This window comes from Salarias fasciatus, chromosome 5 (genome assembly GCF_902148845.1).
Source record: "Salarias fasciatus chromosome 5, fSalaFa1.1, whole genome shotgun sequence".
Taxonomy (NCBI): domain Eukaryota; kingdom Metazoa; phylum Chordata; class Actinopteri; order Blenniiformes; family Blenniidae; genus Salarias; species Salarias fasciatus.
This window is the reverse complement of record NC_043749.1, coordinates 35,135,479-35,162,409: the sequence shown is the minus strand read 5'-3', so window position 1 is coordinate 35,162,409 and position 26,931 is coordinate 35,135,479. Positions and strand designations below refer to the sequence as shown.

The following is a 26,931-nucleotide window of genomic DNA, read 5'->3' as shown; positions in this document are numbered from 1 at the left end:
AGGAATCCCAGTCATTTCACAGAGCTGGGTGAAGAACAGCGTCTCAGAGCCTGTGTGTGTGTGTGTGTGTGTGTGTGTGTGTGTGTGTGTGTGTGCGTGTGTCCTCACACACTTTTACAGCCTCATTCTTACCTCTGCATGTTGTGCAATGAATCTGGCTGCAGCAGCAACACACACCCTGCTCTTTAACACTATGGAAAAGCAGCGTTCACCGCACGGCGCCACAAAGAGGCTCTTTGTGTCCGGCGGTGTTTTTTTACTTCCAGCACACTGAGAGGAGCAGCAGCAGCAGCGCCGCCACACCGCCGCTTCCCCGGCCTGATTGGCCCTGAAAGGACTCTCTATACCCAGCAGGTCTGCCGGCCCTGCAGGAGGCAGCACCACCCCCTCTGTGTGTGTGTGGTGTGTGTGTGTGTGTTTCCACAGGTAAATAGTGTGTGTTCATGCTTTCCTTCTTCACAGGTTTCACTTCAGTGTTTGTAAAAGTTTTAATATATTTTCGCCTTCTTGTCTTCAAGGGTTAATGTAACATTTCCTGTTCAACCTTACATATTAATAAGTGATAAAACACATTTTACTTCAAGTTCCTATCAAGAAACAGTCCTGTGAGCTGGGATGGGAGGATGTGCTACTTTATTCATAGCAGAAGATGAACAGCAGAGGTTAGTTGATGAGCCTGAGGTCTGAAGGACGGGACTTCTGTTCAGTAAACCAGCTGCTTTAACAAATGAAGAACAATAAAACCCTAAACCTGCAGTGTGAGTGGAGGGCGTGATCTCCAGTGCTCAGAGAGAAGAATCGCCACACACACACACACACACACGCACACACACACACCACCTCTCTGCCCCTCCCCTCTCACTTCAGCTCTGAGGTCTGATCTTGGAGGAAAGCCTCCCACGGCCTGACATCAGGGCTCCCATGTGTTTGTCTTCATGTGTGCCCATGTGTCCAGACCCCCCCTAGACCCCCAGCCCCCCCAGAGCGACGGCCCTCCGTCTGCCCGCCTGCTTTCCCTCCCACCCAGTCTAAGAATAGCCTGTTTTTGTTCTGGGATGCCACAGCCATGATGTGGACGCTGCACGGGAGTCTAAATATGAGCCTTTCCTTCAGTCCACGCTCTCTGCATGTCCCTCTGAGGCTCCGGTACTCACCCCCTCACACACTCTCTCCCTGGAACATGGCCGGCCCGACTGATGGTGCAGCTGATGAGGGTCAAGGGTCATGCCCAGGCACAACCTGTGCACTGTGAGACTCCAGCCTGCAGGTTTCTGGTCCCAGTGTAGCCTCTGGAGTCTAGACCACCTCAGACCACATGCTGTGATCTAAAGTCTCCATATTGTACTGCGTCTTCATCATTCCGAGCCATTTCAGCAGTTCTCTGTTCAGCTCTGATGGTGTGTTTATTATTACTGGCATCACTTCTGATCCTTTCAGCCTTTCTAAATCAGCGGCAGCCCTGTTTGTGTTGGGATGACTGCTGACCGCCTGATAATCGATGGTGCAGAATGAGGGCATGTGAGAGTTCAGTGTTGTTTCGAGGCAGCTCACGGATATTTCTGGAAGCTGGAATCAGCCTGTTTATCTCAGCTGGCTGAAGCTTCTCTGACAGCGGCGGATGATCTGAGTGAAAGACGGGCTGCCGTCTGTGTGTTGCGGTGTTTCCTGGCTGTGAGGTGGACTCGGGGTAACGACTGACTGTCAGCGTGTGTGTCAGCCCGCCGATGGTGGCTGCCGTCGAGCCGCCGCTCTTCAGATGGAGCTCTCGTTAAAACCGGCCACTCTTGGCTCGCCGTCGCGTCCCTCGTGCTCGGCTGAGTGACACCATGCATGCCTCGGAGCAGAGACCCACTTCTGCGCTCCACTGCACTCAGGCTTCGGCCGCATGTCGCCCAGATCAGCTGAGTGGAGCTCAGAGAGCACAGCAGGGGACGAGGTTTCTGCTGGAACGCCCTCTCTGACAGAGATCTGCCACGTCCGTCCTGAACTCAGAGAGGTCTGAGCGTCTGGGGTCTGCAGTTTCCTCCTGGTCGGCGCTCCGGGTGGCGGTGCGGCGGAGGCAGCAGGCCTGGGGCTGGTGGAAGTGAGCAGACAGTGGAAACCAGCCTGTCTTCCTCCTGCGTTCACCCAGTCTGTGATAACATGAGCGTGGCTGCCCTCACCACACACACACACACACACACACACACACACACACACACACACACACACACACAGCCCAGCGGACATCGTGGTCCAGTGGAGCAGACTTCCAGAGGCCTGGTGTCTGGTTGCTCCCGTCATGTTGTCATGTGGTCGATGTTTGTTCCCTAAAAGGACTCGAGCAGCGTTTCTGTTCAACTGTTGAATCAAAGCTTCATAAATCTGCTCTGCTCTCAGCTGAAGCTTCCATCCAGGTCACAGTCCGGGTGTTGCAGTGCTGAGTCTTTTCCCATCTCTGTCCACTCAGAGGCAGTGATAGCAGGGGCGGGGCCATGCAGGGGCGGGGCCACAGCACTGCAGCCACTGATTGGACATACTGAAGAAATTAAGAACATTTTATTTCTCTGCATTAACCATCTCATTCTCTTGTTAGCTTGTTGCTACCACTGTAAGCACAACTGAAGCATTATTCCAGCTGCTGATAGAAGCTGCGCACACACAATGATCAACAGTGTGATGAAGGGGCGTGTCAGTGGGGCAATTACATGTGAGGGGGCAGAAATGACGTGCGTGGAGCGTCCTGAACAAACAGCCACAGCTGCCTGACAGGAAGCCATGGACAGGTGGAGTGTAACTCAGACTGGACACACACACACACACACACACACACACACACACTGACCTGACTCTGCACGCTGCTCAGACACATCTGCAGAGAGGATTTTGATCACCTCAGCATTAGTTCTTGTCCAGTTCCTGTAGGTTTCCTTTTAAGCACATGTCATGCATGTTCGGAGTCACTTCAGGCTCAGCAGCACATTGTCTGGTCGGACGGCAGCACTCAGCAGCCCGGCCGCCGCAGAGGGCACAACAGAAACCTGTGACTTCTGTTTGGCTCAAAGCCTCACCTGTGTGGCATTTTAGTCCTTACTTTTGTTTTTAGTTCTGGTGTCCGGTTGTAGCCTGTCTGTTGTCCGGTTGTAGTCTGTCTGTTGTCCGGTTGTAGTCTGTCTGTCGTCCAGTTGTAGCCTGTCTGTTGTCTGGTTGTAGTCTGTCTGTTGTCCGGTTGTAGTCTGTCAGGTGTCCGGTTGTAGCCTGTCAGGTGTCCGGTTGTAGCCTGTCTGTTGTCCGGTTGTAGCCTGTCTGTTGTCTGGTTGTAGTCTGTCTGTTGTCCGGTTGTAGCCTGTCTGTTGTCCGGTTGTAGCCTGTCTGGTGTCCGGTTGTAGCCTGTCTGATTTCCGGTTGTAGCCTGTCTGGTGTCCGGTTGTAGCCTGTCTGGTGTCCGGTTGTAGCCTGTCTGGTGTCTGGTTTTAGCCTGTCTGGTGTCCGGTTGTAGCCTGTCTGGTGTCTGGTTGTAGCCTGTCTGTTGTCCGGTTGTAGCCTGTCTGTTGTCCGGTTGTAGCCTGTCTGGTGTCTGGTTGTAGCCTGTCTGTTGTCCGGTTGTAGCCTGTCTGTTGTCCGGTTGTAGCCTGTCTGGTGTCCGGTTGTAGCCTGTCTGGTGTCCGGTTGTAGCCTGTCTGGTGTCCGGTTGTAGCCTGTCTGGTGTCCGGTTGTAGCCTGTCTGGTGTCCGGTTGTAGCCTGTCTGGTGTCTGGTTGTAGCCTGTCTGATGTCCGGTTGTAGCCTGTCTGGTGTCCTGGTGTAACCTGTCAGGTGTCTGGTTGTAGCCTGTCTGATGTCCGGTTGTAGCCTGTCTGTTGTCCGGTTGTAGCCTGTCTGGTGTTCGGTTGTAGCCTGTCTGTTGTCCAGTTGTAGCCTGTCTGTTGTCCGGTTGTAGCCTATGTGGTTTCCGATTGTAACCTGTCTGGTGTCTGGTTGTAACCTGTCTGATGTCCGGTTGTAGCCTGTCAGGTGTCCGGTTGTAGCCTGTCAGGTGTCCGGTTGTAGCCTGTCAGGTGTCCGGTTGTAGCCTGTCAGGTGTCTGGTTGTAGCCTGTCTGGTGTCCGGTTGTAGCCTGTCTGGTGTCCGGTTGTAGCCTGTCTGGTGTCCGGTTGTAGCCTGTCTGGTGTCCGGTTGTAGCCTGTCTGGTGTCCGGTTGTAGCCTGTCTGGTGTCCGGTTGTAGCCTGTCAGGTGTCCGGTTGTAGCCTGTCTGGTGTCCGGTTGTAGCCTGTCAGGTGTCCGGTTGTAGCCTGTCAGGTGTCCGGTTGTAGCCTGTCTGGTGTCCGGTTGTAGCCTGTCTGGTGTCCGGTTGTAGCCTGTCTGTTGTCCGGTTGTAGCCTGTCTGGTGTCCTGGTGTAACCTGTGTGTTGTCCGTGTGTAGCCCGTCCAGGTGTCCCCTCTGACACCTGAACAGATGTGTTCCAGTCTGGAGTCCTGGCATTCTGAGCAGTCAACTTGTAGGAACATTTGGATCGCAGTGACTTATTTTAACAGTGTGGTGAGTGTGTTACACCTAGTTTGCTGTACCTTCACTGTTTTTATTGTCCACAGTGAATAGGAGCTGTCCAAGTTAGCACTCGTGTGTGCGTATGTGTGTGCATGCACTGAGCCCTGGAGCTGTGTGAGCAGGTTCTGAGGATCATAAATAAAGTATAGATTAGAGCTGAAACGATTCATCGATTAAATCAAATAATTCGATTACAAACATGCTTCGAATTCAATTCTGTTGCTTCGAGGATTTGTTTATTAATTGTGTACAGTGAAACTACTGAGAAACCGCTAGCGCGTAGCACCCGGGACTAAAGCGCAGCATGTTTCCACACGAGAGCGTGAGCCGCACGGACATGTCGGAGCAAGCAGAGTGCAGCGCGGTGAAATGCAGGCGACAAGGAGGAAGGACAACAAAGAAAACGGCAGAAGATGTCAAAAGTTCGCGACCACTTGAAACGAAATAAAGGGGAGAGCCTCGGTGCAATGTCTGCACCGCCAAACGGAGCTGGAGTATTATAACAGCACCACGTCGATGCTACATGCTAAACATAAAAAAAATCTAACCATATTCTGAAATTGTTCTTATGCACTCCTTTAAATACACTTTAAATTTTTAGGGCAGCTGTCAGTTTACAAAAGTGAGTGTCCTGTTTTGGACTCAGCCTGAGTATTACCCTAGTATACCCTTGTATAGATTCCAGAAAGACTCTGATCACTGCAAACACCAGACTTTCAGAGACTCAGCACATTCCAAATGTTTGGTGTTTTAGAATATTTGAGTCATATCTCACTTAAAATCAGTGTGACATGGTTATATTCACAAGATCCACATAATTACACATGAAAAAAGTTTCTCTTGGCTTCACATGAATCTCTCGGTGGGTCTTTCATTCAATGTACTCTGAATCTGTGTTTCAAACAGTGTCCCAGAATGTGTTTTCAGAGCCTTTGAAAGGAAGTTAGGGCGTCTTTGACCCTGCAGTTCTCTGGAGGTTAGCATTTAGCATTTAGCATGGTCCTGCTGCTTCATGTGGGTGGAGCAGGTTGAAGTGATGCTTCATGTGGGTGGAGCAGGTTGAAGTGATGCTTCATGTGGGTGGAGCTCCCACTGTTAGCAAGGTGGTTTTCAGCGTGGTGTCCACGGTCCAGCTCCAGTCTCTGTCGTCCCCGGATCATTGATAAAGGCTCATAAATCTTAACCATGGGAACTTCCTCCACCCAGGAAGCACCAAACCCCCCCACCCCCACTCCCCTGCCACTGAACCAAGGTGGTGGTGAGCTTCATCCTGGAAGGGCTGAGGGAGTTTTATGTCTCCACTGCTGGGGGATTTCTTCCTCCTCCTCTTCCTCCTAGTTCCCCTACATGAACTTCATCATCTGAGGAGGAATGTGTTCTTAAGATAGGCGTCAGTTATTAAGTGTTCTCTATAAATAGCTTTTTGTCAGTCAGCCAGCCGGCCTGTCCAGCTCCAGCTCCAGCTCCAGCTCCAGCTCCAGCTGCAGCTGCAGCTCCAGCTCCAGCTCCAGCTCCAGCTCCAGCTCCAGCTCCAGCTCCAGCTCCAGCTCACTCTGAGTGGAAGCAGCCTCTGAGTGTTCTGACTCGCTCCTGTTCATGTTCATGTTCATGTTCATGTTCATGTTCATGTTCATGTTCATGTTCATGTTTACAGTCATGTTTGTGCCACATGCATGATCAAGGTCGTGTTCAGGGTCATATTTGTGTTCATGGTCCTGGTCATGTTCGAGGTCATGTTCATCTTGGTGTTTGTGTTCATGGTCATGTTTCATGCTGCGTTCATGGTCATGGTCCTGCCTTTGTTCATGGTCCTGGTCATATTTGTGGCCATGTTCACCTTGGTGCTTGTGTTCCTGGTCCTGGTCATATTTGTGGCCATGTTCACCTTGGTGCTTGTGTTCCTGGTCCTGGTCATGTTTCGTGCTGCGTTCATGGTCGTGTTCATGTCACAGGGTTCTTGGTGTTTCTCACTAAACACATTTCAGCTCTGACACTAATAGAAGCTTTGACACTGTTAACTCTTTTCAGAGATCTGTTTTTCCCCAGTTAAAACCTGTGATAAACATTTATTGGTTGAACATCAGTGATAGAAAACTGATTAGTTTGTAATTGCCACTGGGTTAGATTTAATTCTATCAGATGTCCATATCCACCGAGATTGAATCAGTGATTCAGTCTGAACTGACAAAGGCGTGTTTCCAGACTTCCAGTTGTCTGGCCTCTGCTTACCTCCTCCACCCCCACCTCCACCCCCACCTCCAGCTCCACACACACTTGTTGCAGGGGGTTAGCTCAGTCCAGTCACAGCTGCTCTGTAGCTCCACAGCAGCCCTGATGTCGTCCTCAGCTCAGGGCAGACGTAAACACTGTTCCTGGATGGAAACTGAAGGTGTGTGTGTGTGTGTGTTTATGCTCACAGTCATGTCACTAATTAGAGCCCTGCTTTGTTTCCTCCCCCTTGTTATGTGAGTGAGTGGGCTGTGAATGGAGCACTGTAATTATTGGTGTCCCCCCCCCCCCCCCCGGTATTATCATTAGTCACATTCCATCAGCTCCTAGCCACCGCTTGTTTGTGATGGTTTCCCTCCTCCTCCCCCTCTGCCCATGTCACCATTGTCTCCTGTTGCCCTGCTAGTGTCTGCCAGCCTTTTCCCTCCAGATATACCCCCCGCCGCCCCCCTGGTCCCCCGCCCCCCTCTTCCTCTGTAGGAGAGCTGAATTGAAACAGAATGAAAGGCTGAGCTCAGTGAAGCGTTGGACGGCTCAATTGAATGTGCCTCTCAGGAATGCTCCGTGTGCCGTGGAGTCCAGGCAGCCGAGAACCTGCCCTGCTGTCCCCGCCCCCTCTCACCCATCCGCCCCACTGCCCCGCCCGCCCCACCGCTCCCCGCCCCCTCTCACCCATCCGCCCCGTCTGTCCCCGTTCAGACGCCCTGCTGAAGGCAGCGTGTCAGACTGGACGTGCTTCCCACTGCTCTTCATTCCGACCCTGCTGTGGAGCCCTGCTGGGAGCCCTGCTGGGAGCCCTGCTGTGGAGCAGCCGCTCGGACTGCTGCACACACCTGTCCATTACCGGCCAGTCCAGCAGCGTTTACACACACACACTTCCTGCTCACCTTCAGTCCCACACCGCTGGTTTCCTGAACTCGCTCAGCAGAGAGACTTTCCCTTTGAGTCCAAATGTGTCGGGATTGAATCAGGAGTCCATTCTGTGGTTCTCATGTGTCTGAACCTCCGATTGGATTACTGGCTGCAGGGCGAGGAACCCTTCCTCCAAATGAGATCAGCTCCAACACGCCGGGGTGTGTGTGTGTGTCTGTGTGTGTCTGTGTGTGTGGTACACACAGGGTGGGATGTTGTCGGTCAGATTCCAGATAGAGTTATTTCTCCCAGGTTGTGAAATGGAGAACGCTCCTGAGGAGGAAGCAGGTTTCTGTTTTTTCAGATGTGTGTGTTCACTCTCACCGCCTGTTAACTGACAGAACGTCCTGCCGTGGTGTGTGTCCGTGTTCCAGGCGGAGTCCCGATCCGCCCGGTTTTGACCCGGAGCTGCCGGAGGCCTCGAGAGGTGGAATGGCACCTCCATAGTCGCCCTCTTCAACCAAATGGTGAGCAGCTCGGCACAGAGTCCACCGACAGGATGTCTTCAGCCGCCACTTCCTGTAGCTGCTTCAAAATAACAGTCTGCGTGGAGGAAAGCTGGAGCAATTTAATCATCTTTACTGTTGTGAATTAAATGAAGACATGCTTCAGTGTGTGTGTGTTTCTGTTCGGTAACCTGAGTCCTGGACTGTGAAGCAGGGTTTTCTGCCGAACAGCTAACCTGCTGCGGAGCTCCGCCTCCTGAGCAGCCCCTCCCCTTCTACGTCAACATGCCCTGATCACGACTGGGAAGTCCAGGGTTGGCTGTGGAGCTGATCACCTGCTTCACAGCACTGATCTCGCTAAATCAATCCAGGATCTGTTAATCCTGCTTTATAGACTGCTTTTGCTACTTTTCTGGACTGCTCTGTGACGCTGTGTGGTGTGGTGTGGTGTGGTGTGGTGTGGTGTGGTGTGGTGTGGTGTGGTGTGGTGTCGTGTCGTGTCGTGCCCCCCTCCCCCCTGACGCTGTCCTCTGCCCCCCAGCTCTGGGCCCTCGCCTCCGGGGATGGAGCGCCGTCTCTCAGCGTGGCCGGTCCGCCCCCTGCTGTGTCTGCTGCTCTGCTCTGCGGCGGCCGGCTCAGGCTCCGCCCCCTCGGACCCCTACCCCACCTTTGTGAGATATGACACTCTGTTCGAGCACCTGGCCCTGCACCCCGACCCCCGCCGGGGCCGGGTCTACGTGGGGGCCCGGGATCGCCTGTTCCAGCTGGACCGGGACCTCCAGCTGGAGCTGCAGGCCGACACCGGCCCCGTCAACGACAGCCGGGACTGCCTGCCGCCCGTCACGCCGAGCAACTGCCCGCACGCCAGGGAAACCAGCAACCACAACAAGCTGCTGCTGGTGGACCCCTACTCCCTGGAGCTGATCACCTGCGGCAGCGTCAACCAGGGCATCTGCCAGAAGAGGAGCCTGGACTCGGTGGACTCGGTCCGCTTCTCCGCCGACAGGCCGGTGGACACGCAGTACGTGGCGGCGAACCACCCCAACGTCAGCACGGTGGGGCTGGTGGTGCGCCCCCACCCGCACCGCCAGCCCGTGCTGTTTGTGGGGAGGGGCTACACCAGCAGCCACCCGCCCATCTCCACCAGGAACCTGGCCCAGGAGCCCGTCTTCTCCTACGAGGAGACCGCCAAGCTGGCCGTGGCCGGCCGGCTGTCGGAGTACGACCACCACTTCGTGGCCTCGTTCGCGCACCGCCAGCACGTGTACTTCCTGTTCTACCGGCGGGACCTGCGCTCGCAGTCCCGGGAGTACCGCACCTACATCTCCCGAGTGTGTCTGGACGACCAGGCCTACTACTCCTACGTGGAGGTCCCCCTGACCTGCCGGTCCAGGGCCGGCAAGGTCTACAACCTGCTGCAGGCGGTCCAGCTGGGCCTGTCCAAGGACCCGGCGGCGGCGCTGCTCCTCGGGGTCTTCTCCACCCGCCTGGCTTCTTCCACGCAGCCCAGCGAGGACTCGGCCCTGTGCACCTTCAGCCTGGAGGACGTGGACGGCAGGATCGACTCCACCAGGGACCTCTGCTACACCCAGATGGGGAAAGCGGCGGGGGCGGAGGCGGCCTACATCGAGTACGAAGTCAAGTCCAACTGCGCCAACCTGCCCGAGGTGAGAGCCGCACACTCAGGGAGACGCAGCGTCTTGATTTCTCAGCTGAAAGATGTCCCCTGGTGCTCCCACACTCCCACACACACTCCCCACTCCTGTGTGTCCCACGCTCAGCAGCACAAGCCCCTCCCACCACGGGGAGCTCAGTGGCTGAAAGGTTTCCGTTCTGTTAATTAGGGTTTGAAGAAGCAGGAAGTCTGGCTGGTCACTCCGGAGGACGGCAGTGTGGACACGCGGTCCACTGCTGGACGTCTGGACGACGGAGTGTGTGCGGAGTGAGAGATGTGTGTGACGGAGGCCGCTGGCAGCGGGAACCACGGCCCGGAACAACAATGGAGCCTTTCTGCAGGACACAGTTGTTCTGGCTAATAGGATCGATCAGCCTGCCGTGTCGTTTCACACCGAAGAGTTCAGCATAAACCCAACAAACAGCCCGGCCCTCCGGAGTGACCCGCACAGCCGGGCACGTGTGACACACCCTGACACACACCACCACGCAAGTGTGTGTGTGTGTGTGTGTGTTAGTGACAGTGTAACATTAGGAAATCAAAGCTAACTGTATGGTGAGGGAGAGAGAGAGAGAGAGAGACTCTCTCACATCATGTTGTTCCAGACTATCATTAGCTGCTTTAATTTAATCATACCTGCTGAGCTGGTCAGCTCTGGTGGGATCAGGACCTGGAATCTGATCCAGGACCTGGAGTCTGATGCAGGACCTGGAGTCTGATCCAGGACCTGGAGTCTGATGCAGGACCTGGAGTCTGATGCAGGACCTGGAGTCTGATCCAGGACCTGGAGTCTGATGCAGGACCTGGAGTCTGATCCAGGACCTGGAGTCTGATGCAGGACCTGGAGTCTGATGCAGGACCTGGAGTCTGATCCAGGACCTGGAGTCTGATCCAGGACCTGGAGTCTGATCAATTTCTGACAGTTAGATCAGAAGTGTTTCCAGGTCTGGAGCTTTCAGGTCTCTTTAAAGGTGGACCATGTGGTTTCAGGTGGTTCACTGAACCTGATGAGAGAGAATAGGTGAGGCAGGGTGTGGCAGTAAAGGCAGGAGTGTCACACTGTGGGGTAATACTGTGGTTCAGGTCTGACTCCAGGCCTCCCTGGGTGTTGCTCATGGGCGGTGTTCGGCTGTGCTGGGGGGAGAGTGGAGCCGTGTGGCTGAAGCTCGCTGTGTTTGTCAAACGTCCTGCCAAATAAGGAGTCCATTCACAAGAGCGCAGCGGCCAGTAACAAGCAGTCCATCAAAACAAAGAGCCTTCAGCCAGCGGCGCTCCCAGGTTCATTGCCTCTGCTTCCTATTGTTACGACCCGGGATGAAGCTGTGCCCGGCCTTCCAACATTCCTCTGGAGAAATAAATAGTCTCGGACGAAACAACAACAACAACAAGAGCTCTGCAGCCGGAGGAACGCCAGAGCCGGCCAAGCCGTGGAAGCACAAACACAGACCTCGACCCAGCAGGAGCCCTGCTGGAGGACGAGCTGACACTGCATCAGGACGACCCGGTAACGCTTGTTTTCCATCGGCAGAACACCCTGGAGGCCTACCCCTGCGGCTCCGACCACACGCCCAGCCCCATGGCCAGCCGCATGGCGGTGGAGGCGGAGACCATCCTGGACAGCCCGTCGGCCCGCCTCACGGCCGTGGCCGTCAGCGTCAGGCCGGGACACACCATCGCCTTCCTGGGAGACTCCAGAGGGAACCTGCACAAGGTAGAGACCCGGGGCGGGGGGGGGGTGGGGACTTGGTTTTTAGGCGTCTCCGTGTTAGTACCTGATACCAGACTCGTTTCTAATCCCTACTCTGCCACATTTCCATTCAGGCTGAGTTGATCTGAAAGTGGAGGCTTCTTGGAAGTGTTTGCGTCTGTCTTGTGTCTATATGTTGTTATCATGCAGTGCTCTGATGATTGATTGGTGATCATCAGCTTCCTCTCTGAGGTAGACACGCGTCTTAAAGTCTCTCCAATGAATGATTCCACCATGAGGAAGCCTTCAGGAAGCTTCATTCAGCTATCTGAGACGGTCCCCGGGTCTGACGGTCCACGTCAGTGTTCAGTCTGGAAGAGGCTGCTCATGTTTTTGCTGGAAGTGTTAAAAGGTCATAGGTCTGAATATAATATCTGAGTGATGTCAGATCTTTTCAGACCTCTCTGAAAACAGCAAAGAGGAGAACAGATCAGAGAAGCAGGTTGAAAATAAAGGTCCCCATAAAGGTCTTTTTATTTTGGTGACTAAAAGTGCAAATAATGAATAAATACACCATTAGATAATTACTTCAATGTGTCGGTGATTCATTATAAATGGAATTAAATACATGAAAGTGTCAATTAATCTTGTTTTATTTTAAAAGTACAGGGTTTCCCCCAGAAAACTTGCTAAGCCCGGTGGTTGGACTGCTAGAGAAGCCCACCATGTTTATGTAAAAAAAAAAAAAAAAAAAGTTTAAAGTTGACAGAAATTTGCAAATTATGACTATTTTGTGTTATTGTGAGCATTTATTAACATTACTTAAATGCAGAGTCTTACAAAAAGGCATACACTTAAATAAAGTTTTAACAAACACAAAAAATACAATTAAAATAAATATCAATTGTTTTCAATTAAGTTAAATCCCAACGAGTCTTAAAACAAGGCATTGCTGTTCACATTTAAAGGTAAAATAAATTAACAAAAATAAAAAAGTGCAAACATGATCAAGGTGTAGAAACAGGGCACTCAGAGGCTGAAGAGGTCTCTGCTGGACTGTCTGACCTCGTCTACTTTTTGAATGAAAAACTAAAAAAAATTATTAGATTGCTTACAGTTATTAATATTCTTATGTTCTTTAAATATTTGTTGTTTATATGGAGTTCACAGCAGTGCAGAAATCCAGCAGTACCTCCTTCAGTCCAGCAGAGGGCGCATTGTCACTGTTAAATGTATAGTTCAGTGTGAAGCCGTAGAAGAAGAATGTGTATGAATGGAATCCTCCACACTGATGAAGCATGTTGTTTGTGACGGTTCATTAAACAGAAGCAGTTCCACCGTTTGGACAGTGAATCATTCTGAGGACAGAACACGAACCATTTTGGATTAAATCCGCTAGTTCGATGTTTACCATCGCGGCTCACAGAAGGCTGCTCTGACGACGTGCTAGCATCCATGCTAACGGCTAACATGCTAACTCGCACTGGCTCTGCGTCATCGAGCCGCGGCTCTCTGACGAAAACACGCCTCAACTCTGACCCCTGTGTGTTCACATATCTACCATAAGGTGTCGCCATTGCAACCGTATCACCAGATGCCATTAAAAGCTCGAGAGACCGTCTTTGGTATCGCTCCAAAACAAAGGTTCTTTTCCAAAGACCAGGGAGGTATTTTGTTATTTACCTGACGGTTTCGGCAGCTGTCAGCTGTCTTCTTCAGAGAGTCACGTGATGTTGTTGTGACGTATCTTGTCAGCTGATTTATACAGGTTTTGGCGCTATTCTCCCCACTAGTGGAAGCTGACAGCTGCCGAAACCGTCAGGTAAATAACAAAATACCTCCCTGGTCTTTGGAAAAGAACCTTTGTTTTGGATTATAACTTGGAAGACCAATGAACCTTTTTGGACTATTTGGTATCGCTGTTTTGGCTCATTAAAAAAACATATTTACAATTTAAAAAAAAAAAAAAAAAAAATTAAAAACCACCGACGCTAGCCTGGCGGTGGGGCAAGTAAAGCCTGGCGGCCCGCCAGGCCTATAAAGCACTGAGGGAAACCCTGGAAGTATACAATTATTTCACAATTTAATTATAACATGATCATGAGCTGAATCCATTGTTTGGTCTCTGCAGTGGTTCACTGTGATGTCTTGAAGCCAGATGTTGGTAGTTTTACCGGTTATCTGTTTATGAAGGCCAGAGGCCAGGTCTGGTCTGCAGTGAGGGGTCCTGCTGTCTCCTGGAGGTGGTGTTGGGCTGGTCCAGGTGCAGGACGGTGTGGACCCAGCTGGACTGATGTGGTGCAGTGTGTGGGGCTGATGTGGTGCAGTGTGCAGTGTGTGGGGCTGATGTGGTGCAGTGTGTGGGGCTGATGTGGTGCAGTGTGTGAGGCTGATGTGGTGCAGTGTGTGGGGCTGATGTGGTGCAGTGTGTGAGGCTGATGTGGTGCAGTGTGTGAGGCTGATGTGGTGCAGTGTGTGGGGCTGATGTGGTGCAGTGTGTGAGGCTGATGTGGTGCAGTGTGTGGGGCTGATGTGGTGCAGTGTGTGAGGCGGATGTGGTGCAGTGTGCAGTGTGTGAGGCTGATGTGGTGCAGTGTGTGAGGCTGATGTGGTGCAGTGTGTGGGGCTGATGTGGTGCAGTGTGTGAGGCTGATGTGGTGCAGTGTGTGGGGCTGATGTGGTGCAGTGTGCAGTGTGTGGGGCTGATGTGGTGCAGTGTGTGGGGCTGATGTGGTGCAGTGTGTGGGGCTGATGTGGTGCAGTGTGCAGTGTGTGGGGCTGATGTGGTGCAGTGTGTGAGGCTGATGTGGTGCAGTGTGTGGGGCTGATGTGGTGCAGTGTGTGAGGCTGATGTGGTGCAGTGTGTGGGGCTGATGTGGTGCAGTGTGCAGTGTGTGGGGCTGATGTGGTGCAGTGTGTGGGGCTGATGTGGTGCAGTGTGTGGGGCTGATGTGGTTGCAGTGTGCAGTGTGGTGGGGCTGATGTGGTGCAGTGGTGTGGGGCTGATGTGGTGCAGTGTGTGAGGCTGATGTGGTGCAGTGTGTGGGGCTGATGTGGTGCAGTGTGTGGGGCTGATGTGGTGCAGTGTGTGAGGCTGATGTGGTGCAGTGTGTGAGGCTGATGTGGTGCAGTGTGTGGGGCTGATGTGGTGCAGTGTGTGAGGCTGATGTGGTGCAGTGTGTGAGGCTGATGTGGTGCAGTGTGTGAGGCTGATGTGGTGCAGTGTGTGGGGCTGATGTGGTGCAGTGTGTGGGGCTGATGTGGTGCAGTGTGTGAGGCTGATGTGGTGCAGTGTGTGGGGCTGATGTGGTGCAGTGTGTGAGGCTGATGTGGTGCAGTGTGTGGGGCTGATGTGGTGCAGTGTGTGAGGCTGATGTGGTGCAGTGTGAGGCTGTCCCCAGACTCCAGACTCTGCGGCTCACAGTTGGGTCTTTGTGCCTTGTCTCCGGCGGGACTCGGGCTCGGGGCCCCTGCAGGAGCACGGATAGCACAATGGCGGCCATTAAGCCGGCGCTGTGGCGTCGGGCCGGGCACCAGCCTGCTTCGTCTGTGGCTTATGCACTGGAAGACACTCCCACTTCCTCACAGAGACACATTCACGTCCCCCACGGCCGTCCATCATCACAGCCGCGCTCATTAAAGGACGCATTATCAGTGTGTCTTCTGCTCTGCTGACGCCACCGGCGGCCAGCCCTTCCCATCATGCACTGCCTGATACAGGCTGGACATGCGTGTCATCAGACGTATCAGGAGAAGAGGACACAAGTCTCTCATTCAGAGGACGTTGGGACCGGCAGCCTTTCTCCGCTTCGTGTTCCACCTTCCGTCCCGACGGAGGCAGGAGGACAGTTTGTCTCAGTCACATGGCCAAGAGTCTGCAGCCGTCCTGAGGCAGCAGCCAGCTGTCAGCTGTCAGCCTCTGCAGGCCGGGACGCCGTCCCCCGTCCCCCGTCCCCCAGCCCTGCCTGCAGACTGCCACACACACACACACACACACACACACACACACACACACACACACACACACACACACACACACACACACACACACACAGCAGCAGGAGGGGGGGAAGCTGAGGCGCTCACAGGTTCCACAGGTCTCTGTTTTGGACCAGGTGTCCTCCCAGGACGTCCTGATCCACTCCTGCACCCTCCAGCATGCTGCTGCCGCCGCCGTGCGTCATGCTAACGTGTTGGACTAGCGTTAGCCGTCTTGCTCGAAGGCAGTGAAGAAGTTCCTCATGTTTTTTTCTGGTCCATTTATTCTTGGACTCAGACTGGAATTTTCCAGAATGAACCAAAACATGTGGACATATGGCGTCTTATATTCTGATCTCAGCGCATTTCTAACCTCGCTGCTCGTTTAAATGCCCCCGAGTGGCGGTTCTTCAGCTGCCTTTCACAGATAGAGGGACGGTCTGATCTGATATTCTGGATCGGTATCGGGTCCAATATGGGCCAAAACAGCCGGATCAGAAATCCAAATTTATTTTCAGAAAGTGTCTGATACAGACACGCTGTCTAATCACAGCCCGGTTGCTGAAGCACTGTTTCAGATCAACTGGTTTCCCTGATAACTGCTGACCCAGTTAGTCTGCCGTAGCTCCTCCAACGGCAGGCGTTCAAAAGACACCCGCAGGAGGGGGTCTGTCTCCGAGGGTCTGAGGAGGGGGTCTGTCTCTGAGGGTCTGAGGAGGGGGTCTGTCTCTGAGGGTCTGAGGAGGGGGTCTGTCTCTGAGGGTCTGAGGAGGGGGTCTGTCTCTGAGGGTCTGAGGAGGGGGTCTGTCTCTGAGGGTCTGAGGAGGGGGTCTGTCTCTGAGGGTCTGAGGAGGGGGTCTGTCTCTGAGGGTCTGAGGGGGGGGTCTGTCTCTGAGGGTCTGAGGAGGGGTCTGTCTCTGAGGGTCTGAGGAGGGGGTCTGTCTCTGACGGAGCAGGCGGAGGTCAGTGGACTCTGGTGGAGGCTGTGATGTGGACCTGTGGCAGACGCAGTGCACGGGGACACGCTGTGGTTGTGTCCACTGCCGGAGCTGGAGGAAGAGGACAGGAGCCAGGGGGGTCCAGGGTCCTCGGAGCGGCAGCAGCAAGGGGGGGGGCTGTGTGTGGCGGGCGGCAGCGGTCCTCTGGTCGGTGTGGGACGGCCGGACAGAAGGTGGTGTGCTGCTGTGGTAATTGATTTTAGGATCTGGAGAGATCTGCTTTGATCCTGTGTCTCCTCTCTCCATCTGGTGTGTGTGTGCGTGCATGACTGAAGTGCTCTAATCCCCCGTGTACCTGAAGGGGGGGTTAGTCTGGCGGCAGCCAGCCATATCATATTTATTGTGGGGATTTTCTCATTAGGATGATTGCTGTCTCCGTCCCTCACTGGGACATTAGCCGGACCGGTTCTGACGGGTCTCACCGCCTCCCGTTGACCCTCGTCCCGGCAGGCTGGACTCCCTGCATCGCCGCAGAGGACACGGTGCTGCTGTGGTCTGGGTCCAGGAGACAGACTCCAGTCTGCTCTCCGGACTGTCCCTCAGTCTGACGCCGCAACACGAGCTCAAGTCTGAATGAGTCCAGCAGAGAACCTGGAAAGATCCACGAGATGAGTTTCATTACTGTGTGTGTGTGTGTGTGTGTGTGTGTGTGTGTTCAGGTGTTCCTGGGTCCAAACGGTGAGGTGGAGGAGTACTCCGTCATCTCCATCCAGAAGAACACAGCGATCAGCTCAGACCTGCTGCTGGACCAGGAGGAGGAGCACCTCTTCCTGATGACCCACAACATGGTAGCACACGCACACACACACACAGTCTTGCGTTGCAGTGTGTGTCTCCTGTCTGAAGCTGTCCTGGTGTCTCAGTTGCAGAAGCGTCCGGTGGCAGAGTGCCAGCAGCACCCGGACTGCCAGTCGTGCCTGCTGGCCCACGACCCGTACTGTGGCTGGTGTGTCCTGGAGGGCCGGTGAGCGCCGCCTCATCGCTCTGGAGGCTCTTCACACACTTTCCACCCAGTCTTCCTCTGATGTGTGTGTGTGTGTGTGTGTGTGTGTGTGTGTGTGTGTGTGTGCAGGTGTGTGCTGCAGGCTCAGTGTGGCCGGGGCAGCCAGCAGGGTCAGTGGCTGTGGAGCTTCGACATGGAGCAGCAGTGTCTGGCAGTACAGGACCTCAACCCGTCCAACGTCAGCAGGGAGGACAGCAGGACAGTAAGTCCCTGACCTGAGACCGGGGACAGACAGGAGGACGTCTTCAGCTGCAGTCTGCGTCTGAAATCTGCTCGTCCTGTCGGTCTGCCTCTGTCCAACGTCCAGGAAAATACCAGCTTCACTTTGATCCGCTTTAGAAATATGAGGAAGTCTGTCCCTGTTCCAGTCTGTCCCTGTCCCAGACTGACCCTGTCCCGGACTGAGCCTGTCCCGGACAGACCCTGTCTCTGTTGGACAGCTGCAGGACTGGCTGCAGGGGGACTCAGGTGTGTGTGGTCTGTCCCCAGGTGTCCCTGTCCGTCCCAGGCCTCCCGGTGTTGGAGAAAGGCGAGTCGTACTCGTGCGTCTTCCAGGACAGCCGCAGTCCCGCCGTGGTGACTGAGGCCGGGGTGACCTGCCGCTCGCCGGACGGCGGCGGCGTGCCGGCCGTCCCTCCGGGACAGGGTGAGTCTGGACAGGACTGTGACCTTCAGCCGCCCTGGCTCCGTGCTGGGAGGATTAGCCCGGCCTGTCAGAGGACTGTCTGTCCAACACCGTCCAATCTACTCTCACTAAATCCGTCTGACCTGGTCTCACACACCTGGAGCCATCTGGCAGAAAAGCACCGAACGCACTGACTCTGGTGTTGAGACGTCCTGTCCTCCTCTGCTGATGAAGAGTCGCCACGAGCCGTCAGGATGGCGGGACACAAGAGTCCGCTCTGCTGACTGTCTCTGTCTGTCTCTGTCTCTGCAGATTTCGTCACCGTCCCCCTGTCTCTTCGTTTCGGAGACGTCTGGGTCACGTCCAGAGACTTCACCTTCTACGACTGCACGGCCGTGAAGCAGCAGTCCGGCAGCATGCCGTGAGTCCCCGCTCCTCCAGGCCAGCAGCCCCGCAGCATGATGGTGCCTCCGCCAGACCGGACCAGCCGTTCTGGTTACTGAGCCCTGTTCCCGCCTCCGCCCCGGCCTCCTGCTGACGGCTGTCTTGTGTGTGTGTGTGTGTGTGTGTGTGTGTGTGTGTGCAGGTGTCGTGGTTGTGTCCTGAGCCGCTGGGGGTGTAACTGGTGCGTTCACCAGCACTCCTGCACCCATAGGCCCACCTGCGAGGAGGGAGTGATCATCTACAACCAGCACGTGAGTCCCTGCCCCCCCCCAACCCGCCAGCCCGGGGCTGGAGTACCGCCCTTCACCACAGACTGGCGCCGTGCCAACACACCGTTAAACCACGTCTTTATGAACATCCCCGTGGAACTGAACATCTGAACACGTCAACATCGGCTGGGCTGGATGACAACATGTAGATTAATGTTTTCAGTAGATCCACTACAGTCCAGAAGCTAAACACTTCCTGGTTAACTGACAGGATGAAAACCTGAAGTACTGAGCAGTAGACGGCGTTTCACACGTTCCTACCCACAATGCCTCAGTGGCTGAGTGCTGGGTGCTTCAGTCCAGTCGGCGATGGAGAGACAGGAGTTCTCATCTTAGTGACACATGTCTGACCCAGATACCCCGTTCCCGCTGGAACTAGCAGGTCGACCCGTGTTTTCGACCCGCTAATAATCGCCTTTTGTGTCCTTTCACACCGCCTGCAGACCCGAGTCTAAACCACCTGCTGGCGAGCCGCGCCGCTGCCTTTCCCCGCGCTGATAGTGTCCCGCGTTGATGACATCATCAGCGCGACGGAGCAAAGCGAAAGTAAACAACGGACTACAGCTCAGTCCCCGTTTCCTGTAGACGAATCTCCTCTTCCCCACGGATCCAGAGCAGCTCTCTGGTCTCGCTGTCCCGCCAATGCTGGGTCATCTTGACGAAGGAAATCTCACGCTGTGTCCAGAAACAACAACTAGCGCGCTAACGTAGCCGCGCTGCGTCGACTCGCGTCTGCCTTTCACACTCCCCTTCGCCCCTCCCACTAAAAGCCGATAGCAGCAACCCGCTAAAAACCCGGGTCGATGGCAGGGTTGAAAAACCCGGGTCTAAAGCCGAGTGAACGCTTCACACTGCCATGAGGAGCCGATTGTTAGCGGGTTTAAACGGGTTTTTTGGCCAGTGTGAAAGGGGCTAGAGAGAGAGTTCTCACTTCAGAGCCTGACTTCACAGCTCTTCGAGGTCAAAGGTCATATCTGTGCTGGTTGGGGTTTCCTGTGTAGCAGTCGTCCTCCAGGCCTCATCTTTAACATCACATGACTTCCGCTTCCTCCATTTTTATTTTTTATGATTTTGTTTTTGTCTCACCCTCTCCTCCACCCCCCCCTCCCACCTCCACCCCACCCCCACCCCCCCTCAGTTTAAACTGCCCACCTCCTCCCCCCCCACCGCCAAAGCTGTGAAAGTCGTGACGACAGCAGCTGCCACCACAGCTGCCCCCTCCACCTCCACCACTACCACCTCCGCCGCCCCCACAACTACAACTACTGCCACCGTTGCCACGACGACAACAACAACCACCACCACCACCACCACCGTTGTCATAGCAACCACTCAGGAGCTAACGTCCATGCCTGCAACCATTGCTCCCCCCACGACTGCTCCCAGCCCCGAGCCCGTCACCCCTCCGCCCGCCCCGCCCCCCCAGCCCGCCTCCACAGCTCCGCCCCCTCAAATGACCACCGGGGGGGCGGAGCTCGTCACCTCCAGTCCGTCTGAAGGAGTCGGCACGGCGGCAGAGCCGATGCCCGTTACCGCAGCCGGTCTGGACCCCGTGATGCCCCTGATGACCCCTGACTCCTCCCCCCTGGAAGTCCTGACAGAGTGGCCCCCCACCAGCCCCCCTGAGGAGGAGGAGGAGGAGGAGGAAGAGGAGGAGGTGGAGGAGGACGACGACGGAACCCCGCGCCTGGCCGAGCCTTCCACCGTCTCCTCCTCTGGCTTGGCCACGCCCACAGCCGTCCCCGACGCCGCCCGGACCCCGCTGCACCCGGAGGTGACCCAGGCTCCCACCGCGCCCCCCCCACAGCGCCCCCACACCCACCCCGACCCCGGGGTGCTCCTCTGGCCCCAGGAGGAGGAGACGGCCGTCCCGGCAGACAACGACACCGCCTCCTTCTCCGCCGCCGCCGTGCTGTCAGGAGACGGAGAGGTGGAGCACGGCCCCCCCTCCTACCCCCACCTGCTGGACTCCGACTCAGAGCTGGACTACCAGTACGATGCTGCCGAGGCCTTCCTCCCGGTGAGTTCAGCCGCCTCCTCCTCCTCCTCCTGACCCCCCCCCCCCCCCCCCCCCCCCCCCCCCCCCCCCGACCCTCCTACTCCTCCCTCTGATCCTCCACTCGATATAAACCTCCACCCATCCTCCGTCTGCCTTTTTCATACTTCGCTCACTGAAGACCAAGAACGCAGCGGCCGCTTCTTGTGTGCGTCGCCGTGTTTGTTTCCATTCAGACCTCTGTCCGTCCTCACTGCACCCACACACTGCAGTCCTGGAGGGACAGACTGTCCTCCGTCCTGGAGGGACAGACTGTCCTCCGTCCTGGAGGGACAGACTGTCCTCAGTCCTGGAGAGGACTGAAGTTTTCATTCTGAAAAGGGAATCATTCAGTGCAGTGACTCCATCTCTGGAGCCGGGGAATGTCCTAGGAGGGGATGTCTTGTCCAGATGGTCTCTCTGTGGCTGGTCAGGAAGCGCTCACACCCTGCAGTGGTGTGTGAACGGCCGCTGGTTTCACACGGTGTGTGTGTGTTGTTACGTCAGGGTGACGAGGGCTCCTACGTCAGCTGGGGCTCCTCAGCTTGTCCCTGTGTGGAGACGGTCCAGGGCTCGTCCCTCCTGCCTGTCAGAGTGGACCGCAAGATCACTCTGCAGGCCCGCAACCTGCACCTGTACCAGGTAACACACACACACACACACACACACACACACGCTCATCAGCACAGACAACACAGAGTGTCTCGGCTCTCTGTCCAGGACTCAGACCTGGACTACGAGTGTGTCCTGGTCATCGAGGGCCAGACGGTGGTGGTGGACGCCTACGTGGAGACGGACGACATGAACCCGTCCAGCTTCGACATCACCTGCCAGCTGCATCAGGTCTGCTTCCTCCACCACCAGAACCAGTCCCGTCCTGCTCCACGTCCCCCAGTCCAGCCCGTCCCTCTGTGTGTGTGTGTGGAGCGTCTCCTGTGCTCCTCATGTCTGGTGTCTCTGGTTTGTCCAGTACTCCTATTCGGCTCCGGTGGAGGAATATCGAGCCATGGTGTACGTCAAGAGGAGAGACACCTTCCACGTGGACACGTCTCCAGATCTGCACGGTGAGAGGTCACTTCCTGTCCAGCTGCGGCTCCAGCTGTGGCTCCAGCTGTGGCTCTGACCCGGTGTGTGTGGCCCTCAGTGACCCTGTACGACTGCTCGGTGGGCCGCTCGGACTGCAGCCGCTGCCACACGGCCCACCAGAAGTACGGCTGCGTGTGGTGCGGCGGTCCGCGGGCCAGCTGCCTGTACGCCCAGTCCTGCGGGGAGCCGGTCCAGCAGACCTGCCCCGCCCCCGTCATCCACTCGGTGAGAGCTCGTAGCGGATGTGGGGGGGATCGGCCTTCGGGGGCTGAGCGTGTCCGTCCCGTCCCGCCGCAGATCGAGCCGCTGTCCGGCCTGCTGGAGGGAGGCACCATGCTCACCATCTCCGGGTCCAACCTGGGCCAGCGGGCCGAGGACATCCTCCACTCCGTGTCTGTCGCCGGCGTTCCCTGTACCGTCGTCCCCGGCCTGTACGAGGTGTCGTCCCGGTACGGTGCCGCCGTCTGAGGGGGGGAGGGGGGGGGTGGAGGAGCAGCTCTCACCTGTCTGTCTTCAGGATCGTGTGTCGGACCAGAGCCAGCGAAGAGAAGGATGGGAAGGTGTCGGTGAAAGTGAGCGGAGGAGAGCTGGGAGTGTCCAGCCAGACCTTCAGCTACCAGGTACATGAACCGCACATCGCTTTCACACACCACCACACACCACCACACACCACCCTACACCACCAGACACCACCCTACACCACCCTACACCACCAGACACCACCCTACACCACCCTACACCACCAGACACCACCAGACACCACCGCACACCACCAGACACCACCACACACCACCCTACACCACCCTACACCACCAGACACCACCAGACACCACCGCACACCACCCTACACCACCAGACACCACCACACACCACCCGACACCACCAGACACCACCCCACACCACCCGACACCACCCGACACCACCCGACACCACCCGACACCACCAGACACCACCACACACCACCCGACACCACCACACACCACCCTACACCACCAGACACCACCAGACACCACCAGACACCACCAGACACCACCAGACACCACAATACACTACAACACACCACCAGACACCACTGTACACCACTGTACACCACCGTACACCACTGTATACCACTGTATACCACTTTCACACTAGGGCTGTCGCGGTAAACCGGTATTGACAATAATCGTGGTATTAAAAAATGAAATTTCAATATCGTGTTAAAAATGCGCACATGATAATATCGCATAGAGGATCTAGTGCCGCTTGAAACGTGTTGAAGTGTATTTTCAAAATCCGCTCCTGTTCTTCCGCCCTGCTCCGTCTCCCTCCTGCAGCACCCCCCCCCCCCCCCCCCCCCCCCCCCCCCCCCCCCCCCCCAACATATAAACACTGCAGGAGCAGCGGTAGCGGCACGGCTCCTAGCTAGCATGGCTCCCAGTTAGCGAGCGTCACGAGTGAACTAAACATGTCAGCGGTGGCCGACAGCGACAGCGAGACGCTCTAACCCGAAAAAAGTAAAGTCGGTGGTGTGGGAGTTTTTTGGGTTCCAGAAAGTGGAAGCAGACAAGTTTGACAACACGCCAATTTGCAAGAAATGCCGAGCTGAAGTATCGGCGAAAGGGGAAGGTAACACCATGTCCTCGGTGTTCCTGCCACCAGCGTTTCATCTGAAAGACTTCAGCTCTTCAGGGAACATTCAGACGGTGTTTCGCTGCAGCTTGAAACCTGATAAACTGAACATGCTTGTTTTCCTTCATAAAAATCTGCCATGAGCAGAGAATGGAAACAGAAAAAGAAAAATATCCCAGGGATTATTCAGCAGACATATCACTTGTCATTCTTCAGTTACACACAAATGCTTTGTCCCTGCTATCAACAAATGATTTTGTTAATCTTGTAGTTGTAGCAGATTTTGCACCCTGTGGATCCTCCGTTAATCACTTCACCAGATTTTAATTAGTTGAGTGTAACTCCACTTTTGGTATGCAGTTGTGCAGTTACTGTTCTCATATTGTTTCAACGCCTCATTTGACAGGTGTTCTGAATGTAATTCATCTGGGAAAAGAGAGAAAACAAACACAAATAAAATTAAAGACGAATCTGAATGTTTGTACCATTATTGGTTACATTTTTGCTGATATCGTGATAATATCGTTATCGTGATATTTTTTTTGCCCATGATAATCGTGAAGAGAAAGTTTGATATCATGACAGCCCTATTTCACACACCACCATACACCACCGCACACCGCTGTGTACCGCTGTATACCGCTGTACACCGCCATACAGTACCGTACACCGCTGTACACGAACAGACACCACCACACACCACCGTACACCACCGGACACCGCTGTACACCGCCGTACCGTGCACCAGCACACAGTGCTGTTCCAGGTACGGTGACGGAGCTCTGGTCTCTAATCCTGATGAATTCACTGTATTTTTAGCGTGACGTTCTGTTAAATATTGAATAAAACATGAGATGTGAATGAAAAGCTCCAGCACAGCCCACATCTGTCACTGCAGAGAGGAAGAGACGGTGAACGCACTCGCACTGTCATGGTCATCAGCTGTGTGGCGGTCAGCACTCCCGCCTCACAGTCAAATGTTCCTCGGTTTGATTCCATGTATAAAAGTTTTTGAAGATTCCTTCACCTCAGGAGGGAAAGCCATGCAACATTTAATTGTTTTTTTCAAGACGTGAAGGTCCAGCTGAACGTGACCTTTGACCTGTCCTCTGTTCAGGACCCTTCTGTGATGGCGGTGTCACCGAGGAGGGGCCCCAAAGCTGGAGGAACAACAATCACCATCAGTGGAAGACACCTGCTGACGGGCCGGGCCTCCGACCTGTCTGTCACTGTGGGAGGGGCCTCCTGCACCATGTGAGACACGCACGCACGCACGCACGCACGCACGCACGCACGCACGCACGCACGCCCGCCCTCCGTCTGACAGTGTGTGTGTTCCTCAGAGTTTCGGAGGTGCTCAGCTCCGAGGTGCAGTGTGTGACGGGCAGCAGTAACCGGACGGGGGAGCAGCGGCTCACGCTGCACTACGGCAGCAGCCAGCGGCACCTCCACCCCTCCACCTACCGCTACACCCACAACCCCAACGTCAGCCACGCCGCTCCAGCCAAGAGCTTCCTGGAGTAAGTCTGGCGTCCGGCCCTGCTGCAGCGGAGAAGCGGTGTTGGCGTGTTTGAACCGGACCGTGTCTCCTCCTGCAGCGGGGGTCGGATCATCTACGTGTCGGGACACAACCTGGACGTGGTGCAGGAACCGCGGATGGTGGTCACGGTCACTCCCTTCGAGTCTGTGAGCCAGGACCGGAGGAGGAGGAGGAGGAGGAGGAGGCTGACCAGGATGGTTCCTGAACACATCTGCCCTGGAGGAAGCCGGTGCTCTGTCAGACAGGTCTGTCCCTCCGTCTGCCTGCGGGGTGTAAAGCCCTGTGTGTTGTGTTTCCAGCATGTGAACGGTGTGTGTGTGTGTGTGTGTGTGTGTGTGTGTGTGTGCGCGCGCTGCGCCTCAGTTCACAGAGCGCTGTGAGGTGAACTCCTCGTCGCTGCTGCTGTGCCGCTCCCCCATGGTGGACCGCTCGGTGTGGGGCTCTCAGCTGGCCGTGGAGTTCCTGCTGGACAACCTGCGGTTCGACTTCAGCAGGTTGAGTCCGCAGCCCTTCAGCTACGAGCCCAACCCCGTCCTGAGACCCCTGAACCAGCAGGACCCCCTGAAGGCCTACCGGTACAACCCGGGCAGCTTCATCCAGCTGGAGGTGAGCGGCGGGCGGCCAGCTGCGGTTTGAATCCGAATGCTTGTGGGTTCCAGAAGAGTCCAGCCTGGGGTTTGTGTCCTCAGGGAGAAAACCTGGACCTGGCCATCAGTAAAGACGAGGTGGTGGTGCTGGTGGGGGAGGGTGTGTGTGCCGTCAAGACCCTGACCAGGAACCACCTGTACTGCGAACCTCCGCCTCAGCAGCCGGCGTCCGGAGCCAACGGCAAGAAGCGCGAGGGCTCGGACAGCCTGCCGGAGTTCACCGTGAGTGTCGGCGCCCGGACCGGAGCCCGTCTGCCCCGACAGCGGCTGACCGGACGCCGCCGCCGCTCTCTTCCAGGTCCGCATGGGAAACCTCAACTTCTCCCTGGGGAAAGTCCAGTACGACAACCTGAGCCTGTCCACCTTCCCCCTGGAGGCCCAGATCGGCGTCGGGGTGGGGGCCTCCATCGTGGCCCTCATCGTCCTCATCATCGTGCTCATCTACAGGTCAGCTGGAGAAGCAGCTCCGCTCTGGACCCAGCCGGTCTGGACGGAACCGGGTCTGGTTGTGGTTCACGCTCTGCTGCTGTCTGTCTGTCAGGAGGAAGAGCAAACAGGCCCTCCGGGACTACAAGAAGGTCCAGATCCAGCTGGAGAACCTGGAGACCAGCGTGAGAGACCGCTGCAAGAAAGAGTTCACAGGTAGGGGCGGGCCGGGGCGGGGAGTGAACAGGAAGTGGCAGCAGCAGCAGGGCTTCATCCTCGCAGCGGTAACTCCCGCTGAGCTGTGATAAACTCAGTAAATCCTGGAGTGTGTCCTGAAGTCTGTCAGCTGCTCCCGCCTGCACAGACCTGATGACGGAGATGATGGACATGTCCAGCGACCTGGTGGGCTCCGGAATCCCCTTCCTGGACTACAGGAAGTACGCGGAGCGCATCTTCTTCCCCGGCCACCGGGAGTCGCCCCTGCGGCGGGACCTGGACGTCCAGGAGTGCCGGCGGCAGACGGTGGAGCAGGGCCTGGTGCAGCTGTCCAACCTGCTGAACAGCAAGCTCTTCCTCACCAAGGTGCTGCTCGGCTCGGGACGGGGGGCTCGGGGTGGGGGGCTCGGGGTGGGGGACTCTGGACGGGGGGCTCGGGGTGGGGGACTCTGGACGGGGGGCTCGGGGTGGGGGGCTCGGGGTGGGGGACTCAGGACGTGGGACTCAGGATGGGGGGCTCGGGGTGGGGGACTCAGGACGGGGGGCTCGGGGTGGGGGACTCAGGACGGGGGACTC

General features: G+C 55.9%; 1 protein-coding gene across 1 annotated transcript in view; it reads left to right on the top strand.

Moving 5' to 3' along the window:
- The window catches only part of plxnb1b (plexin b1b), a 58,347-nt gene that overhangs the window by 26,576 nt on the left and 4,840 nt on the right, over nt 1–26,931 (top strand). The window contains exons 3-26 of the mRNA XM_030092792.1: nt 8,044–8,136; nt 8,657–9,782; nt 11,319–11,501; nt 17,113–17,241; nt 17,317–17,417; nt 17,526–17,658; nt 17,946–18,102; nt 18,394–18,502; nt 18,668–18,776; nt 19,933–20,814; nt 21,337–21,471; nt 21,550–21,672; nt 21,800–21,893; nt 21,974–22,140; nt 22,213–22,364; nt 22,433–22,535; nt 24,644–24,780; nt 24,870–25,046; nt 25,125–25,311; nt 25,430–25,672; nt 25,756–25,935; nt 26,012–26,160; nt 26,255–26,355; nt 26,504–26,721. Of these exons, the coding sequence (XP_029948652.1) occupies nt 8,679–9,782; nt 11,319–11,501; nt 17,113–17,241; nt 17,317–17,417; nt 17,526–17,658; nt 17,946–18,102; nt 18,394–18,502; nt 18,668–18,776; nt 19,933–20,814; nt 21,337–21,471; nt 21,550–21,672; nt 21,800–21,893; nt 21,974–22,140; nt 22,213–22,364; nt 22,433–22,535; nt 24,644–24,780; nt 24,870–25,046; nt 25,125–25,311; nt 25,430–25,672; nt 25,756–25,935; nt 26,012–26,160; nt 26,255–26,355; nt 26,504–26,721 (5,073 nt within the window). The 5' untranslated portion in view covers nt 8,044–8,136; nt 8,657–8,678. The remainder of the gene's footprint in view (nt 1–8,043; nt 8,137–8,656; nt 9,783–11,318; nt 11,502–17,112; nt 17,242–17,316; nt 17,418–17,525; nt 17,659–17,945; nt 18,103–18,393; nt 18,503–18,667; nt 18,777–19,932; nt 20,815–21,336; nt 21,472–21,549; nt 21,673–21,799; nt 21,894–21,973; nt 22,141–22,212; nt 22,365–22,432; nt 22,536–24,643; nt 24,781–24,869; nt 25,047–25,124; nt 25,312–25,429; nt 25,673–25,755; nt 25,936–26,011; nt 26,161–26,254; nt 26,356–26,503; nt 26,722–26,931) is intronic.